This window comes from Dipodomys spectabilis, unplaced genomic scaffold, assembly GCF_019054845.1.
Source record: "Dipodomys spectabilis isolate Male_0828 unplaced genomic scaffold, ASM1905484v1 ptg000179l, whole genome shotgun sequence".
Taxonomy (NCBI): Eukaryota; Metazoa; Chordata; class Mammalia; order Rodentia; family Heteromyidae; genus Dipodomys; species Dipodomys spectabilis.
Window position 1 is genome coordinate 3,547,746 of NW_024870856.1, and position 18,046 is coordinate 3,565,791.

Consider the following 18,046-nt stretch of genomic DNA (forward strand, 5'->3'; position numbering starts at 1 on the left):
GGGGACAGAGCAGTGAAATGCACGGCTGAGCTCCCCTGGAGCTCACACCCAGGTAGGACTGATGCCCACTGCAGCAGATAATGTCAGATCATGCTTCAAGTAGTGAACATGCTAGGAAGAAAGACCAAAGTAAACAGAGAGAGATGATGCATGACCAAAGGACCCGGAAGAGCCTCATAACTGGTAAGAAACCATCACAAATAAATGGACAGGAGATGCTTTATACAGAATGTTTCTTCCAAATGCATTTTGTTCCATAAGTTCTGGGAAGGTTAAAAAGTTAAGTGTGCAAATGAAGTCATAAACTAGAATAAAATTACCTTAGAGGTGGTAAAAGGAGGACAAAGTGTTGAATAACTCCACAGGTCTATCTAGACCCCATAGTGAGCTACTGTTTTGGTATCAGAAGAATATCATGAACTTAAGAAGAGACAAATTGGAAGAAATACTTGGTATCAGTGGGAACACAAAACTTCTAGTAACATGTAGTTCATGTCCTCAACTCTCACACATTTTTTCTTGCATTTGAAAGATTTTAGAAACCAGAATGGATTTTTTTCCTTCATATAATGCCTATATTAGATGTGATTGTTATAAACATCAAATAGTTGTATCCTATAAGCAATAACATCTCATAATTAAAAGGTAAAATTCTTTTGTAAAAAAAAAAAAAATAGTAGGGCCAGACACTGGTGGCTCACACCTATAATCCTAGCTACTCAGGATTCTGAGATCTGAGGATTGTGGTTCAAAGCCAGCCCCAGCAGGAGAGTCTATGAGTTTCTTCTCTCCAATTAGTCACTAGAAAACTGCAAGTGGCACTGTGGCTCAAAGTTGTAGAGTGCTAACTTTGAGTGAAAGAGCTCAGGGACAGCATCCAGGCCCTGAGTTCAAGCCCCACAACCAATTTTACTCCTGTAACCCTCAGAGCAATAAAAATAAATGTAAAAAATTAGTATGAATGCTAAACTTTTTTTTATAGAAAATAGTGAACTTTCCTGTGTTGTGCTGGCTGCCTCATGCCTATAATCCTAGCTATTCAGTAGACTGCAATCTAAGAATCACCGTTCAAAGCCAGCCCAGGGCAGACAAATCCTGGAGATTCGGAGATTCTTATCTCTGACCAACCAATGAAAAGATGGAATTTGAGGCTTGGCTTAAGTGGCAGGAATGAAAAGGTCCAGCAAGAGTGCCAGCCCCAGTACCAGCACAAACAGAAGGTGCGGAGGGAAGGAATGGAGGGGAGAGGGGGAGAAAAACTCAATGGCCTATACTCTACCTGCCTACAGCCCTGCTCTGATCTGTTGGGTTATTTCTGGGAAAATGAGTCTCTGGGGTCATTCCGCAGTTGGGTGGTGGAAGCTGATTCTAGCCCAAGTCTGCACGCCTCGGCACCCTGTGCTCTGTCCTCAAATTACCATAATTGTTGAGCTAAATGAAACTTCCCCTCCCCGTCCTGCAGACAGAGCTATCATTACCTGAGCCTTCCTGCTTCCCACTGCCGCAGCCCTCGCCAGGGTGAGGGCTCCCATCAAGAAACTGTTGGTGGAGATGAAAGCTCTGCAGCGCTTGCCCCACAGCGCCCATGTCTTTTTAGCCAACAGTAGAGTTTTGCCAGGCAGCCAGGTGACCAGCACTCTGAGGGGCTTTTGCAATGTGTGCTAAATAGTAGATGCCATTTAAATTAGAACTCACTTTCAAGCAATCCAAAGACAAGTAAACAATTCACCCTCATAGACTTCGGGGAGAATGGGAAAGAGAACGAACTGAACAGATTCTTGGTGTGTGAGATGAGTAATTTGAAGCTGTCCTAGCTCCGTTGTCTGGAAGCAGAGCCTGTGTGTGGATCTCATGCATTGTGATGAAAGGAGCGAGGGCTGTTGGGAGAAAAGGAGGAGCCTGTGGGCTAAGGCTCTGGGGAAAAGTTAAGCAAGGATTGATCCCCTCTGGAGACTGCTTCCCTGGACCTGGTGGGGAACTCTGGAGGAGGAGCTGTAGAATGGCCTACCTATGACCACTTACACCCTGTGTCCACCAGTCCTTGGCTTCCTATGCTGGGATGTCAGATGTGGTTCACACCTGCAGAGTGTCTGGGGGTTCTTGGCTGTAAAGCAGGCAGCTGTGACTGTAGCCCCGGGGCTGAGGGCACTGCAAGATCTGGAGTCTGAATGGGAGCCAGCATCACCAACTACCAAGTCCCAAAGTAAATGATCAGGTGTTCAGCCATGATGCATAACAGGAACCCTCCCCCTGGGTAAATCTATTAAACAGCAGGATTTATTATCAGTGAGTTCCTTGGTTTTCATTTTGATTTGGAGTTAGGGTATTTGATCAGCTTGGATCACAAAAAAAAAAAAAAAAAGACATCGCTAGAAGACTGCCTTAAAAAGCAAGTTCCAAGTCATTACTAGAAAGGAGAAAAAGAATTTGAGATGTTATTGGAAAGAATTATCAAAGGGTATACAGTAGTCAGAATGATAATAAATTCCAATTGCTATCATACACTTTTATTCTGGATTTTTCTACTGCTGTTAGAGTGGTATTTTCCTGTACAAATACTTCCCCCCTCAGTGTTTTGTTAAGAATGTTTGACTATATTAAAGATTCACTGTATTTGTCAGTGTTGTGTTGTAGGAAGTGAATGAAACTAAGTACAAGTGAAGAATTTGAAAGCCGGGAGTGTTCCTGGCCAGTATGACTCCTGTGCCTGTGCTGAACAGACTGCCAGTGAATTGTATTAGAGATGGCATCCTGACCCAGCCTTTGGAATGAGAGCCCATTATCAGTGGAACTCCTCTCTCAGTTCTGAGTCACATTTTCCCTCTGTGTTACCATATCTGCAATGTAGATACAGTTTAGGAACAAAGTACATCCAATTTTAACTGGAGGTATTTTTTTACTTTCTTAGTGGCATATAAACTAATAGTCTATCTTACAACTGATACAGCATATTAGAGTCGATGAAATATAATTACTTGGGTATCTTTCATTGTGATACAGTATGAGTTACAGCTCTTCATTCTGTGTATTTGAAGATTTATTCTTGAATTTATTGTATCCACTCTTTCAAGCACCCACAGTGTTGTGTATATTCATACCAAGGAATATGACAAGTATCACAGTCATTGTAAAGAAAATTATAAGCCACTATTTGCTTAATTTAAAAAAAAAAGATTGCAGCCAGATTCTGGTACCTCATGTCTGCCGTCCTAGCTATTCAGAAAGCTGAGGCAGTTCTAAGCCAGCCAGGCAGAAAGTGTGTGAGATTCCATTTCCAATTAATTGTCAAAACATTGGCCTAGAGGTATGGTTCAAGGGGTAAAGTGCCACATGTGAACAAGAACGCTGAGTATGAGTCTCTGCATTCAAACACTGATACCAGCACACACCAAAAAAAAAAAAAAAAATGAGAGCACTACCTAAAGATGATAAAAATAAAAATAGGAGAGACAGAGGAAAGTGAGAGGCAGAGGAGACCAGAAAAATATATCTTTTTTAAGTTAATCCGCAGAGATATAATGGGTTTTGTAGCTATCAGTGAGGCCCTGTTGGAGTACTGACGTGGCGGGCAAAGGTATTATGGTGTCATTTTTTTAAAATCTGACTCTGTGATGATGGATACCTGCCATTTGAGACTAGGGATGTGGCTCCGTGGTAGAATGCCTGCCTAGCTTGTACAGGGACATTTACTGCCCTGCACAAATATAAGATAATAAACCATGTGTTCTGTCTAAAGGTGTTCTTTTCCTCTGTATTTGTCTATCCAGAACTCAGGATTGTATTGCAAGTTATAGTCACCATCCACTGATAGCATAAAATTCTTTCTCATAAAAGAGGACTCTGTGCTGTGAGGATCCCTATATAGAACATGCACAGACGTTTACTGGTGCACATGTGAGCAGGCATGCATGCATATGCACGAGCACACACACACACACACAACATGCACACACGCATGCATGCCTACTTTAAAGAAAATGTCACCCATTGATATAAACCACTTGCTGCACCTCCAGAATGTGTTTCCATTATGCAGATGCAGATGTGATAGGTTAGAGGTATTGGTTTGTTTACTGGGATAGGGTCTCACTATGTAGCTCAGGCTGGCCTTGAACTTGCCCAGCTATGATCTGCTGAGTGTCATGCTTACTTTTCTGTGGTTTCCCCCTTTCTAATGCTCTGAGTATTTCTCTCTCCCTTGGCAGGCCTTGAACCGGGGCATTGCGGCTGTGAAGGAAGATGCTGTCGAGATGCTAGCCAGCTATGGGCTGGCGTACTCCTTGATGAAGTTCTTCACAGGACCCATGAGTGACTTCAAAAATGTGGGCCTGGTGTTTGTGAACAGCAAGCGAGACAGGACCAAAGCCGTCCTGTGTATGGTGGTGGCTGGTGCCATAGCAGCTGTCTTCCATACCCTGATAGGTAAGGCTTTGATGGTCACTAAAGCTGCTGGCTTTGTGGCCATTATTTTAATTCCTCCTAATTGACTTACAGTTACTGGAATAAGTGATTTCTTAACTGAACCATCCCTCATGGAAATTTTCGTGGGTGGAAGGAATGGTGGTCATGTTCTTAGTTCTAGCAAATAAATTTATCTTACTGGAAAGCTGTAGTTTTGTGTCTCTGGCTCCCAAAGTTGGGGAGGGAGTGATTTGATTAATAGATGATTGCTCCTAGAAATAGCATTTTAGAAGATGGACAAAATAGCACATCCAGTGGGTGCTAGTGGCTCACATTTGTAATCCTAGCTGTTCAGGAGGCTGAGAGGTGAGGATCATGGTTCAAAGCTAACCTAGGCAGGAAAGTGTGTAAGACTCTAACCTCCAATTAACCACCAGAACAACACTAGAAGTGTTTCTATAACTCAAAGTGGTAGAATGCTAGCCTTGAGTGAAAAAGCTCAGGGTCGGTGCTCAGGCCCTGAGTTCAAGCCCTACTACCCCAACAACAACAACAACAACAAAGCACAGACTTTTAGTAGCGGCGCACATGCACTGTACTAATTATTGATCCTAGAATAAAAGTAGGAAGGATTATTTTTTAATGGATCCTACTGATACTGTGAACAAATGGCAGGTTGTTTTATTTGTTAAAATTAATTTGTTCTAGTGCTTCTCTTTGCTGATTTAGTCACAAACAAGACTGATGGCTTTGGTCAAAGCATTCTTTCCATGAAATGGGAAGCTGGCTGGTACTTACTGCCTTCAGGGGAGCAAGGCCTTGGGAACACATTTCCTCAAGGCTGGCTTTTCCTTCCAGTCTTCTTGGTGGTTCTGAAACTACAAGGCCTTTATTTCAGAATGTTCCCCTGCTTCTTTGCATACTTGTAAGGCTAAAAATTAAGTCCCACGTATGCTGGAGCCAGTTGGTAAGACACTGTGAATATCACTTCATTTCCCACTATGAGCCCTACTGTTGTACCTGCTGTGTGAGACACCTGGATGTCAGCAGCAAATAAAGGATTAATCCAAACCACTCAGTGTATTCCCAGGCAGCTGATGTTTATTCACATCACTGTAATCTCAAAGTTAATAGGGCATGGCCTTTGTGGTTTTCCTCTTTAACATGGCATCGAATTTCGTTCTAAGAGCTATGTGGAAGAGAGCCACTCTGCTAATGAAATTATTCAGCCAGAGTGTTGATATTGATCATTTTCTCTGTACTCAAAGCCTCATTCAGAGGGAAGATAGGTAGGAAGGTAAAGATGCCTTTCTTTTTCTCAATTTGTTCCTGAAACTGCCAGTCTTTCTGCAGCTATATATAATCTAGGCCATTTCTAAAGATAGTATATGCAGTGAGAAAATTCCATACATCCTTGAAGCAAAGATCTTATCTAAATAGTAAGCTAGTTCCTTTTTGTTTGGTGCTTTTACTTGGATCTGTAAAGAACCTAATGTACCCTGTTTTAACCATGCTTGAATGAGAATTTGAGATAAATAGCTAATAGCTACCTGTCAACAGCTAAGAAAGAGGAAACTGAGCAGACTGTATGAGAGGAAAATGTAGTCACTTAAAAAAAAATGAGCATGGCTTTTCAAGTTAAACTTGTTTTTCTCTTTTAGAGTAGAAGCATAAAATTTGGAATTTAACTGAAGAGAGGTATCTATCTCAGTTATACGTAGTAATCATTTGTCACGTTTGATATTTTGTACTGAAAGCTCTTATTACCTGCATCAAGCTTCATTCCTTCTTCAGTTGATAAGCAATTTCTGTAGCCCACCTAAATCTTTTTCAATATATTTAAAATTACTTTTTGACTTGGAAAAGACTTTATTATCACTGGTAGTAGTGATATCTTTTAAGTAGTTGTACAAAGGGGTTTCAGTTATTCAATGTGTCAGTTTGTGATCTATGTCGCCCTTTGACCAGCCTCCTTTCTGCTTAGTCTCTATTGTTTTCTGTCTCTGATACATCTTCATCTTCATTTCCCTTTCTCCATCCTTCCTTTTTCCATGGTCTGTAAGGTCTTGTCCATGCTTTGTTTTCTCTAATCTGGATTTTAGCTCCATGATGAGCCATTACTACTTCTCCATCCGTGCTCAACCTTTTCCTGCCATCATTTTCCTATATCAGTGACCTTTAACCTCACAGTATCAGTTTCTCAATTATATCTACTGAAGGTGTTCGATAGACGCCTCAACCTATTTTCACTCTGTAGTAATATTAGCAACAGATGCTTACATTTCTGCTTTAGCTGTCAGCATGTGGATGTGCTTGTGCCTTGGGGCCACTGACATAGATAAAACACAAATGCAGTGCATGTGCTGAACCTGAGACGCTGTGGTAGGATCTCAGGAAGCCTTGCTAGCCATCTTTGCCCAAGTGGCTATGGGAATGAGCATCTGATCTGCAGGAGCAGCCCTGAGTGGAGCCCATAGTCAGCCAGAGACCACCTACCAAAAATGCATTCGGTTAACTCAGAGAGGGAATATGTGCCACAGATATCTAGGCCTAACTTCAGTTTTCTGTATCTTTTGATCAGATGAAAACAGGCTGATTGTTTTAAATGGTTCATTAATTGCCACTTCCTTCGCCACTTCAGTAATTTATTTCTTTCCCCCGTTTTTGTTTTGGTGTGTGTGTGTGTGTGTGTGTGTGTGTGTGTGTGTGATTTTTAGAAGCACTGAGGAGCACATAGATTAGGAAGAGCTTCTTTGTTTGGGGGATTGGGACTGAAAGGCCTTGTGGAGTGTCTGGCCCAGCTCTTCTTAGGGTTTGTTTTTTCCCCCTAATTTTCAGTATAAACTAAATTCAAGTACTTGACCTGTTTCTAAAACTAAATTCAAGTACTTGACCTGTTTCTAATACTTCGCTATTCTGTCATATGTTGCACTTTTGTGATAAGTGGCTACTTCCTTGCTTTGCTTTCTACTTTACTCTCTAAGATAGCACTTTTCCCTAGTGTGGAGCATTTTGTACTTTTAACGCGCGTGTGTCTCCTCTCATATGTTCTTACGGATAAAGCTCATCCATTTTACCATAGGATGTTGTTAAATATGAGTTGAACCATTTAACATCATTCACATTGCTAGAGCTCATCTTCCTCTTTGATTGTTAACAGGGGAGTACAGAAGAGTAAGTGTAAAAATTGCTTTGTGTCATTTACTTTCTAAATGACCCATTAACCTCTCATTGGTGTGGTTCAACGAAATATGTACTGAGGAAATGAGTGCATGGGCTTGTTGATCAAAAGAGATTGAGGCTGGGCACAAGTGGCTGACACCTGTAATCCTAGCTACTCAGGAGGATGAGATCTGTGGATCAGGGTTTGAAGCCATCCCGGGCAGAAAAGTCCCCATGAGACTCCTTATCTCCAATAAACTACTCAAAAAAAAAAAAAAAAAGCCAGAGGTGGTGCTGTGACTCAAGTGTCTACGTAGAGCCACAGCGTTGAGCACAAAGAGGTTCAGGGACAGTCCCCAGGCCTGAGTTCAAGCCCCAGGACTGACTGAAAAAAGAAAGTGGAGGAGAGAGAGATTGAGTACAGAAGATGTGGTCAGATGCACCCATTGCCCTGAGTACATGCATCTGACAGAAGAGTGTGTGCATCCCGTGCTCATTTCTATAGCACCGGTAACAAGAGCTTTTGAGAGTGGTGAAAATAAACTCATCAAAAGCCAAGGGCCTTAAAACATCCCTAGACCCAAAAAGAGCAGGGTGACGGTGACAAAGAGAAAACAGAGAGGAAGGAAGTCTTTCAGGGACAGGCAGTGGCCACACATTTATCATCAGGAAGAAGAGATATGAACCAAGAAAGAATCCAGCATGGACTGTAATAGGTCCCTGAGTAGATACTGTGTGTAGAGTCAGACAAGGGACCAGGAAAAGGTTCTGAGACTAGGAAGAGCTCTGTAGGCTGCTTGGAAAACCTAAGGAGAGGAGAAAGGAATAGGGGGCAGGGAACTAGAGGTAGAGAGGAAGCTGGCAGCGAGCATCACATAGCCACATTGCCTGCAGCTCTGTGTGGACTCCCTTGGAAACCCTTTGATGCCAGTGAGCTCTTTTTGTGATGTCTCACAGATAAGCACGTTGTTCATGTGTGTCTGGTTCAGCTTTCACCAATGAGGTGGCTATGTTCGACTAATATTTATCTTTGTAACCTCTTGATCTCTAAGGAGATTATTTTGTATTTAGAAAAAGCTGGCTGTATTTTATAACTGTATCATCTCCTTGGCTAAGGACTAGAGCTTGGTGAGATACCCTAGGATTCCTCTCAAATTTTGCTTCCAAACGTTTGAGAAATCCGGCTTCAGCCTGGCTTCAATTTTAGTTGGATGAACTTGCCACACTTTTTGTTATTACTGTTAATAAATTAGATCCTTGAAGGGCCGTCTTCACTTAGAAAGACCTTCACATGTGGCCATGGCCACTTCTGAACAGTAGGGCACAGATGCAGCTCCTCGCGCTCATTAACCCTGTGCCATCTCTGTGGTCAGTTCGTGGGTCACAGTAGGACAATCAAAATAGTCTCATGTCAACGAACAGTAAAAGCCTCCTCTGTTATTAGTTGCATTTGTACCAATAAAGGGAGGAACGTTATATGGAGTCCTTTTCATTGCATTTGCTCTAGATAAGGAATTCTTTTCCACTGTATTTCATCACTGCTGAGCAGGGCATTCTGTCATCCTCCAGCCATGATCACCTGAGTGTGGGTTTCCCACTCGTGACTGAAACAGATTCTACCAACCGCCCGGCCTCCTGACCTAGCATCCCTTTTGAACTTAATTGTAGCCACGCATTCTGTCAGGGACTCATCCCTGAGGCACTGTTTATAAAAGCTGCGGAGCACGGGGTTTGCCCACGGGGTTTGCCCAGACCACCTCGTAATTTAGGCGAGTGGTCACTGAAGGTGGTAATCCTGTTTCTCACTCTGATCCTGTTTCACTCTTAAAGAATCTATAAAAAAGAAAGCTTGCTGACCTTGCAGTGTGGTTTCTCTGGGGTCCAAGTCAACTTTACCTGCAAGGAAATGAGTGCTTCCTTTCGCTCTCACAGAATATGGGAGCCATTGTTCTCTGCCTTGTTCAGAAGCAGCCGGGTGGTCAGTAGAACTAAATGTTTGCACTGGGTAGTGAACATGTGAAATCATTGCTAGACCGCTTCCATTTGCCAGGGTTTTTCTTTCCCCTCCAAAATTGCCACCTTTATGCATGGGTTCTGGAGCAGCCCTGTAAAGAGGGAAATGAGTCTGGTTTGCCAGCAAAGGTGCTGGGAATGACCGACTCAATAGTCTTGTGCTCTGTTATTGTGCATCTAAAACCAACTCTAGTACTTTGCTCAAAACACCAGTATGTTGCTGTTGTTCGCCATACCACGGCCAGCTGGCTGGCCAGTGGGGGGGAACTTGCCTCTGTGGGCAGCTGAAGGTCAGGAGGGCCAGCCCAAGGTCAGCCAGAGGCAGGCCCACCCAGGTGGCCTCTGCTGGGACAGCAGGACTCTCTGGGCTTTTTTAACGGCTGTGGTCAGGTGGAAGGGTAGAGGCACACAAGCTTCCTGAGGCAAGAACCACAAGTCCACACTCTCCTCCCCCACGGCCCCCAGCGGAGCAGTCCATAGCAGGGGCCAGCAGGGAAGCCAAGGTATAGGGACATAAGCTGCCGATTCTGACAGCGGAAGGTGTAAAGTCACAAAGTGGAGATAGAAGGAGGAAGGAAGAACTAGGGACATCTTTATAGTTCCTTCCTTTGGGTGTCATGGATTTGTGCATCTCTTCAGTCTACATTTATCAAACACCTACTACATGGTAAACACTGGATTAGACCTTGGTCCTGTGTGTTCAGACCTGAGTCAAGGTAAGTTGTCTAGAGAGAAGCAGATGCGGGCAGTGAAGTATTAGGAGCCCCATGCTGCCTGGGTAGAAGGCTGTTCTTCTAGTAGAAATGTGACTTTACTTGCCATGGATCCATGCTCTTTCTCCCAGGTCTAGGCCGTGCATGCACCTCCCATCTTGTTTATCAGACCCACTTGCTCAATACAGATGACATTTGAGTCATACATCAGTGTCCGTCCCAACTTCCATGCAGGGAACCGTTCTTCTCGCGGCTGGCCCATTGGCGCGGTGCCTGGTACAAACAAGTCATTCAGCACATATTTGCTGAAGTGATTTCAATGCGGTCTGTCAGCCGTGCGAGTGTACACACTTTGGAAGTGATACATCAGAAACCAGGGCGGAAGGCGGCAGCTCTCGTGAGGAGCCTCATAAACAGGACTCCATGCTCAATAAAGAACGGAGGTGGACTGGGGATTTGAATTTAAAAAAAAAAAAGGTTCTCATACATGCATTTCATTTCTTGGAAATCTACATTGTCCTACTGTTCACATCAGGGAGGAGGCTTGGCCTTTTTCTCAGTTCCCTGTGAGAAAATACCTGCAGGTAGCCTTGTTTTGGTTAATGTTAATACTTCATAGTTGGTGATATGTGCTCGTAGCTAATACAAGAGCAAGCTTGAAAGGGGCCATATTCCTCGGTGGGTCAGGTCATGAGGTCCATGAACTTAAAAGCCCATTCTGTCTGTCCTGCTTTTGGTCAGGGTCCTAACTAGCTACCTATAAATAGGCCAGGGCAGCGTCCATCCTCTTGCTGTTTACAGTGTCATAAAGCCCGTTTACACCTGCTCAGAAGCCTTGTTTAATTTTGTTTTATAACTTTCCGCTCTTCATTATGAGCTTGCAGCCCGGTGTTGGTGAGGCAGTGGATGGGAGTTGGTTACTAAATATTGCTAACACAGCTAGCCTGGTAATTAGGGACTCGATGCAAAACGCGTTAAGCAAATCATCATGAGCCGCGTGCTCTCCCGGTGATGGAAATAGCTCAGGGGCAGCCAAGTGAGGGAGGAAGGGCTTGGGGGGACAGAAGAGACTGGGTGAAAACAGGTGCTGGGGCTTCACACTCAACAGTGCCCAGGGTGGAAGTAACCTTCGCTGTTAGAAGATCCTCCTTCTACCGCTGGACTAGAAGGAGGTAAGGAAGTGTGTGAAAACTTTTTCCTTAAGTAGCTGAAGGAGGAAAAGGCAAAAATGAAAAGAAGCAAAAAGAAGAAGCTTTGGGTCCAGAAGTCACAAGGCTAGAACTTGGGATCCAAAGAGAGCTCCCAGCAGTCCCTGGGAGCTGAGACCAGCAGCGGAGCTCACAGAAAGCTGCGCTAGCTCCTCCAAGCGAGCCGTCAGTCCCCACTGAGCAGCATGTGTTTACTCCCGATGCCCTGCACAAAGGCCCTGTGTGACTGTTTTAGTTAAATATCCTAATAAGTAGTTCCATTGGCAAACCACACACACACACACACACACACACACACACACACACACACACACACACACACACACACACACACACACACCTTGCTCTCAACAGTTCCAACTCAACATCCCATCTCTTCTACTATCACTGAACCCAGAATTTAATACAAAAATAAGTCCTCTTCTTCCTCAGAGGCTGTCTGCATCCATTTGTCAGGGCTGCTGTGGACAGTGCTGCATCTAGAAGCTTCCTCTCCCAATTGTGGAGGCTGCAAGTCACAGGACACGGCGTGGGCTTTGTTCCTTTGGAGGACTGACTCTGGCTGTGCCCGGGTTTGCGGGCCTTGGCCGCATTCTTCAGCACATACGGGCACGTGAAGTCCTTGCCTCCATCCTCACCCGGGGTGCTATCTGTGTGAAGTCACCAGCCATACGAGGTTGGGTGCTGGGGTCCAGTACCACCTCGTCTTCACTTGTATCTGCAGCCACCCCGATGCTCCACGTCGTGAGGCACGGGCCTTACGACCTTGGTGTTTGAACTTTGAGGGGACCGTCAGATTCGACACACCACCCTTCTTGATCCCCAGCTTTGACCTCTGCAACCAAGATCACTTCACACGAGTTTCCATTGGCTGTCACCTTCACCAGGGGACTTAGCTCGTGAGCTATTCATAGCTGTGCTCGTGAACATGGCATTACAACCTTGTCCATCACCAGTAGCTGTGTCAGGGTTGGTACTATGGGTGTAGAGACGGTCTCCTCCCAGGACCCTACAGAGTGACCATCCGTTGACTGCATGAAAGCACACGAACAGATAAATGGAAGCCATGATACACATTGAGACAGAACTTCCACAGCTCAGCGTCCTGAGCAGGCTATTTGTAGGCTCTATCTGTTGGTCTCACCAAATGACCACTGGTCTGAATATGCATCTTCCTTCAGTACAACTGACTTCAGCTCTGGTGGGCTGCCTTCCCCCTCACACAGCACCGCCGCAGATGCCCTGCTCGGCTTCTGATCTTACCTCTACAGCTTCTGTCTGGGTTTCACCGCAGCCTCTCCTTGGAGACATGAAGCGTCCCTCCCCTCTGTGCTTGCTAGGCCTCCCTCCTCCAGCTCCCCAGCCTGCTGTGCTCTCTGGAAATCACAGCCATCCTAGCTCCCACCCCTTCACATCACCCCCAGACCCACCATGCTTATGGCCGCTGGGGTCTCCCTCCTCCCCCTCTCCCCCTGCAACTGATGCATCTCAGCAGCCTGGGGGTCATCCTAGCTCCTCAGGAAGCTGAGATCTGAATCCAGCAGAAAAGCTCGTAGGACTCGTCACCAATTAACCTTCAAAAAGCTGAACGTGAATCTGTGGCTTACGGTAGAGTACCACTCTAGCAAAAAAAAGCTACTAACAGTGTGCCCAGGCCCTGAGTTCAAGCCTCAGTACCAGTATACACACACACACACACACAATCTGTATTGAGCACCAAGGCTGGGGTTCAAGTATTCAAATACCTGTTATATTAATATATGTGTGTATAAACATTTAGCTTCACACCCATACACAAAGCATTCTTTAATTACATGGAAATGACATTGTAAATGTGCAACTGCAGGAGAGTCAATAAGCTGGTATTACCTAAAGGAGTGAATGGATTAAACAAAATATAGAAGCACATGGTGAAAGGCGTCCTCATGCCTTCAAAGGTGGTCCCGTTTTTCCTGTTAAAACTCACACACAGGAAGTGGCGCTGTGGCTCAAGTGGTAGAGCACTAGCCTTGAGATGAAGAGCTGTGGGACAGCGCCCAGGCCCAGAGTTCAAGCCCCACGACCGACAAAAAAAAAAGAAAAACAATAAAACCCACACACGTACCCCACACATCTGGAGAGGAACCTGGTGATTAGAGCCCTAAGTGTTAGCTGTGACTGTCTCTGGATAGAGGGGTGAGGTTCCAGAGGCTTTTCTTACCCTTTGTCTATCACAAATGGATCTTCTAAGTGACTTTTAAGTTGTTAGGGTAAAAAGCATGTACGAAGTCCCTTTCTAAATGTCTCCACGTGTGTGTTCCTGACCCTCTGCAGCTTACAGTGACTTGGGCTACTACATCATCAATAAACTCCACCATGTGGACGAGTCCGTGGGGAGCAAAACGCGAAGGGCCTTCCTGTATCTCGCCGCCTTCCCATTCATGGATGCCATGGTAAGCACGGGGGCCGTGGAGTTTTTGCTTTGAGAAACGTACAGAGCAGAACATTGACCATGTTCACCATGTTTCCGTGTGCACGTCAGCCGCACGAAGAACAATCACGCTTTTGTGCACAATCTTCAGAGCCCTCGCCACTTTGCAGAACTGAAGCTCTGTGTCCGTTAAGAGCAGTTCCCCGCCCCAGCCCCGATATCCGCCACACCCCCCAGCCCCACCCCGGTCTCCAGGAATTTGACTCCATTCTCCATTAGACGCCTCATATGAGTGAGAGCATGGGCTTATTTCATTTTACATCATAACCTTGTTTCCTCTCTTCAGGTTGTAGCACATGTTAGAATTTCATTCCTTTTTGAATTTTTCTATGTATTTATTGTCTGTAAGTAGTTGTACCAGGAGTTGCCATTGACCAAAGCAGTTTATGGAGGCCACACCTTGAAGGCCGCCCCTTTCAACATTCTCCCCATCCCTTCCTCACCACCTTTCCCTCGTGCTTCTTCATTTTGTAGGCTATGCACCGAGTTCTTGGTTGCATTAGGGCTTAGGAATGTTCCATTGCAAAGATGTAGTTAATACATTTTCAGGTCCCTTCATTTGCTGTTTACTTGTTTGTTTGTTTGTTGTCGTGCAGGGGAAGGAACCCCGGGCCTCATGCATGCTAAGCAGGTGCTCTCCTGCTGAGCTACACTCCTGACTCTTAACAGGAATCTTCAATATATGCATCAGTCTGCATAATTTTTTTTACCTTAAGTCTGCCTTAAGTCTCATGAGCAATAGACACGTAAGGCCTTCCAAAGCCTTAGAGAAATGAGGCAAAGTAAAAACAACCTGTGCCCTACCAGGTCATTGGAAGTATGGCCATTTATCAGATGGTTGGTATAGCCTCCGTGATTCCCAGACAGCACTCAGCCAATCCACGGGTCAGCCCGGAACACTAAGCTCCAGGCTGACATGAAGGTTCTGGTTCTTAGTTGTTAGGATGCCACCTTGGAGGAAGGATCAAGTCACCTGGACACATGCGCTGCATTTTCTTACTTGTCACAAGTTGTTTTTCTTTATTAGGTGCTGACAGAGATTCAAGGAAGGGAAAGGCAAGGGAGGGGCTGCAGTGTGTGAGTCAGCCTCTCCTGGCTAGCCTGGCCTACAGGGAGCCCACTGCTTCTAAGTTACTGTATCAGAAAACAGAGAGTGCAGCCTTCTTTACATCCTTAAAGAGTTACGGCCTACCCCCCTAGATGGAGGCCAGATCTCCCAAATGCCTGTCCTCCCCTCTGAACTGAAAGTGGGAAGCTAAATAGAGAATTATCATTACACATAATAATGCTAGGGTCTCAGGATTGTTAGTGAAAGTGAGTTGCACCTTTAAATACCCTGTCTTTCCTTGCCCTTCAGCGCTATTTTAATTGCCATAGGAGAGTTTCTAAGACAGTATAGGATTGAGTTTTGGACTTTGACATATCTGGTCCAGAAATCCAACATCCTAACTGCTCCAAAAGCCAACAAGACATTGCCACTCGAGAATTCCACACACACTCTAAAGTGTGAAGCTCTGTTTCAGGCCCCATTTTCTTTAAATATTATATAAAATTATCTCCAGGCTATGTGGTATACATGAAACATAAATGAATTTATGTTAGACATGGGTCCCAAATCTGAGGTATCTCATTTTAGATATACATAAATAAGTTCCCCAGGAATTCAACAGCCAAAACAATCTCAAAGGTTTTGAACAAGGAATTCTCAACAGTAAAGTTCATTTGTATGACCCTACTCTTTTATTCCATGTTTTATCTATAAATTCTCCCAAAGGCCTTCATATAACAGTAAGAGACTGCTAATAAAAACCAAAATAATGAACATTTGCACAGAACAGACCATATCTCCCCTCTCCCACCTGTATACCATGCACACGCACATGTGCACGCACACACACATACACACACACACACACACATACACACACACACACACACACACACATAGAGCCTTCACATATTGGTTGGAGGGATAATGTCTCTAAGCTATGAGGCTTATTATCCAGATGGCTTCCAGACAACAGAGGCAGCCCACAAGGTATCATTCACAAATGTTATCTACAGTTTGCTCTTTGTTGAACATTTGGTACCGAGGGGACTCCGAGCAGAGAATGTAGCAGCTGGTATTAGAAAGCCTGACATGGACCTGGGGAATAGATAGTCCTTGTGTGACTTTGTTTAGTTCCAGTGAAATGTTATTTCTGGGTCAAAGTCCACCTTAAAAGTAAGAAGGACGGTCCTTAAACAGATCCCATCATGAACTTCTAGCCTAATACCCAGGGTTGGGGTTGCTGCCCCGTCTCAACTCCCTTGTAAGGCACAGCATCAAGATCAGAATCGTCAAGACAAGGAAATAGCAGAACCCTAATCAGTCAGTGAGCTGCAGCAATGGCCATGACCATGTTAGAGCCCTCAGTACACCACACCTCCTAGGAAAAGCCACTCTGGTGAAAGCGCTTTTTTCCTTCACTCTTGGTATTCATTCAGCTTCCTAATAGGCATATACACCTAATGAGTCCATTCATCTGCATACAATTGGTACTAAATAAATACATAATATTGTCATTCTCACTTAGAACTTCAATGTGGAGCATGCCACCTGACCATAGGAATTGTACCTAGTGAAAACTTACCATACCTATGCTGCTAGGACTTTGAGAGATATGGAAGATGTCTCAGGAATATTTAGTAAGTCCAGACATGGTGGTGCATACCTGTGGTCTCAGCTACTTGGAAGGTAGAGGCAGGGAGATTATGCTCTGAGACCAGCACTAGATCTCATCTAAAATACTAACAACAAAAGGACTAGCATTGTGGCTCAAGTGGAAGCAAACCTGAGGCCCTGAGTTCAATCCCCAGTCCTGGGGGTAGTGGGGGAATCACAATGAGGAGAAACACTGCAATGCCCAGGGTGTACTCATAGTGATCGCTTTCCTACCTGGCAGGCTTGGACCCATGCTGGCATTCTCTTGAAACACAAATACAGTTTCCTGGTGGGATGTGCCTCAATCTCAGATGTCATAGCTCAGGTATGTATGGTCTGTGTGTCGGTCAGCTATACTCAGTGGCCTTGTGGTAAGTGAATGGCCAGCTGGATGTGACAGTGCTGACCGCTGTTCATTCATTCGTGCCCTGTGCAGCTCCCCCTGCCTTTAGCTCATGGCAGATACGGACTGTCGTCGATGTTTGTAAACGACTGAGTAAAGGAAATGTCCTAGGATCAAAGCCTATACAAGGGTGCTAGAGCGAGGATTGTGTGAATTTGAATTGACTGTCCCCTGGTTTTTGAGCCGTGTGTATGAGAACTGCCTCTTCTCTGTTTCGGGCTGGTCATAAGGCCTGTGGTTCTGTGGATCATGTAGCACCGTCTGTCACTCTATTCTAGAAGGAGCCCTGGGAACTTTGCTTCAAACTTTGGTTTTCTTGTGGGCTCCACGAAGAGTGGTCGAATTCACGCATCATTTCCCCACGTGTGAAAGCACCCGGAATTGGTTCCCCTGTCTAAAGTCAGCGTCTTCACCTTCTGCAGGCCAGTTTGCAGAGCGGCTGGCACAGGCCTGGCCTTCTGCTCTTCCTTCCTTCTTTCACCTAGGACACATAAAACTAGGGGCATGGGGGGACAATACAGAGGGGAAAGTTAGACTTCACCCTCTATCACAAATTCTAGTCCACATTGTCCGTTCCATCTCCACCCATTCCCATCCATTTTCCCCTGTGCAACATCCTGCTCTTTTTTACATTATACTTTTATTATCCTTTCCTTGTTAATTATATTTTATTAACTTTCAAAGGTGTACAGAGGCGTTACCATGCAACAACTCTGTTACTTAGTACGATGTATGTTGATGAACGTCATCCCTTTATCCTTCTCTGTTGTCCCCCTCAGCCCTCCCCCCTCATTTCCTTAATTGTATGATAGGCATTCATTATTGTGGCTGCATCCTTCCCTTCCTCCCTCTCACCTCCCCTTCTGCTCTTGATCTCCCCCCACATTCATTTCAAGTGTTAGTTTCTTGGTATTCATTTTGTTGGACTGTGAGTTCGTTTTCTAAGGAATTGCACCATTTGAATGTTCCCGT

The 18,046-nt window shown here is 44.9% G+C and overlaps 1 protein-coding gene across 1 annotated transcript in view; it reads left to right on the plus strand.

Moving 5' to 3' along the window:
* The window catches only part of Ankh (ANKH inorganic pyrophosphate transport regulator), a 116,676-nt gene that overhangs the window by 68,670 nt on the left and 29,960 nt on the right, over nucleotides 1–18,046 (plus strand). The window contains exons 2-4 of the mRNA XM_042695180.1: nucleotides 4,206–4,422; nucleotides 13,811–13,929; nucleotides 16,913–16,996. Of these exons, the coding sequence (XP_042551114.1) occupies nucleotides 4,206–4,422; nucleotides 13,811–13,929; nucleotides 16,913–16,996 (420 nt within the window). The remainder of the gene's footprint in view (nucleotides 1–4,205; nucleotides 4,423–13,810; nucleotides 13,930–16,912; nucleotides 16,997–18,046) is intronic.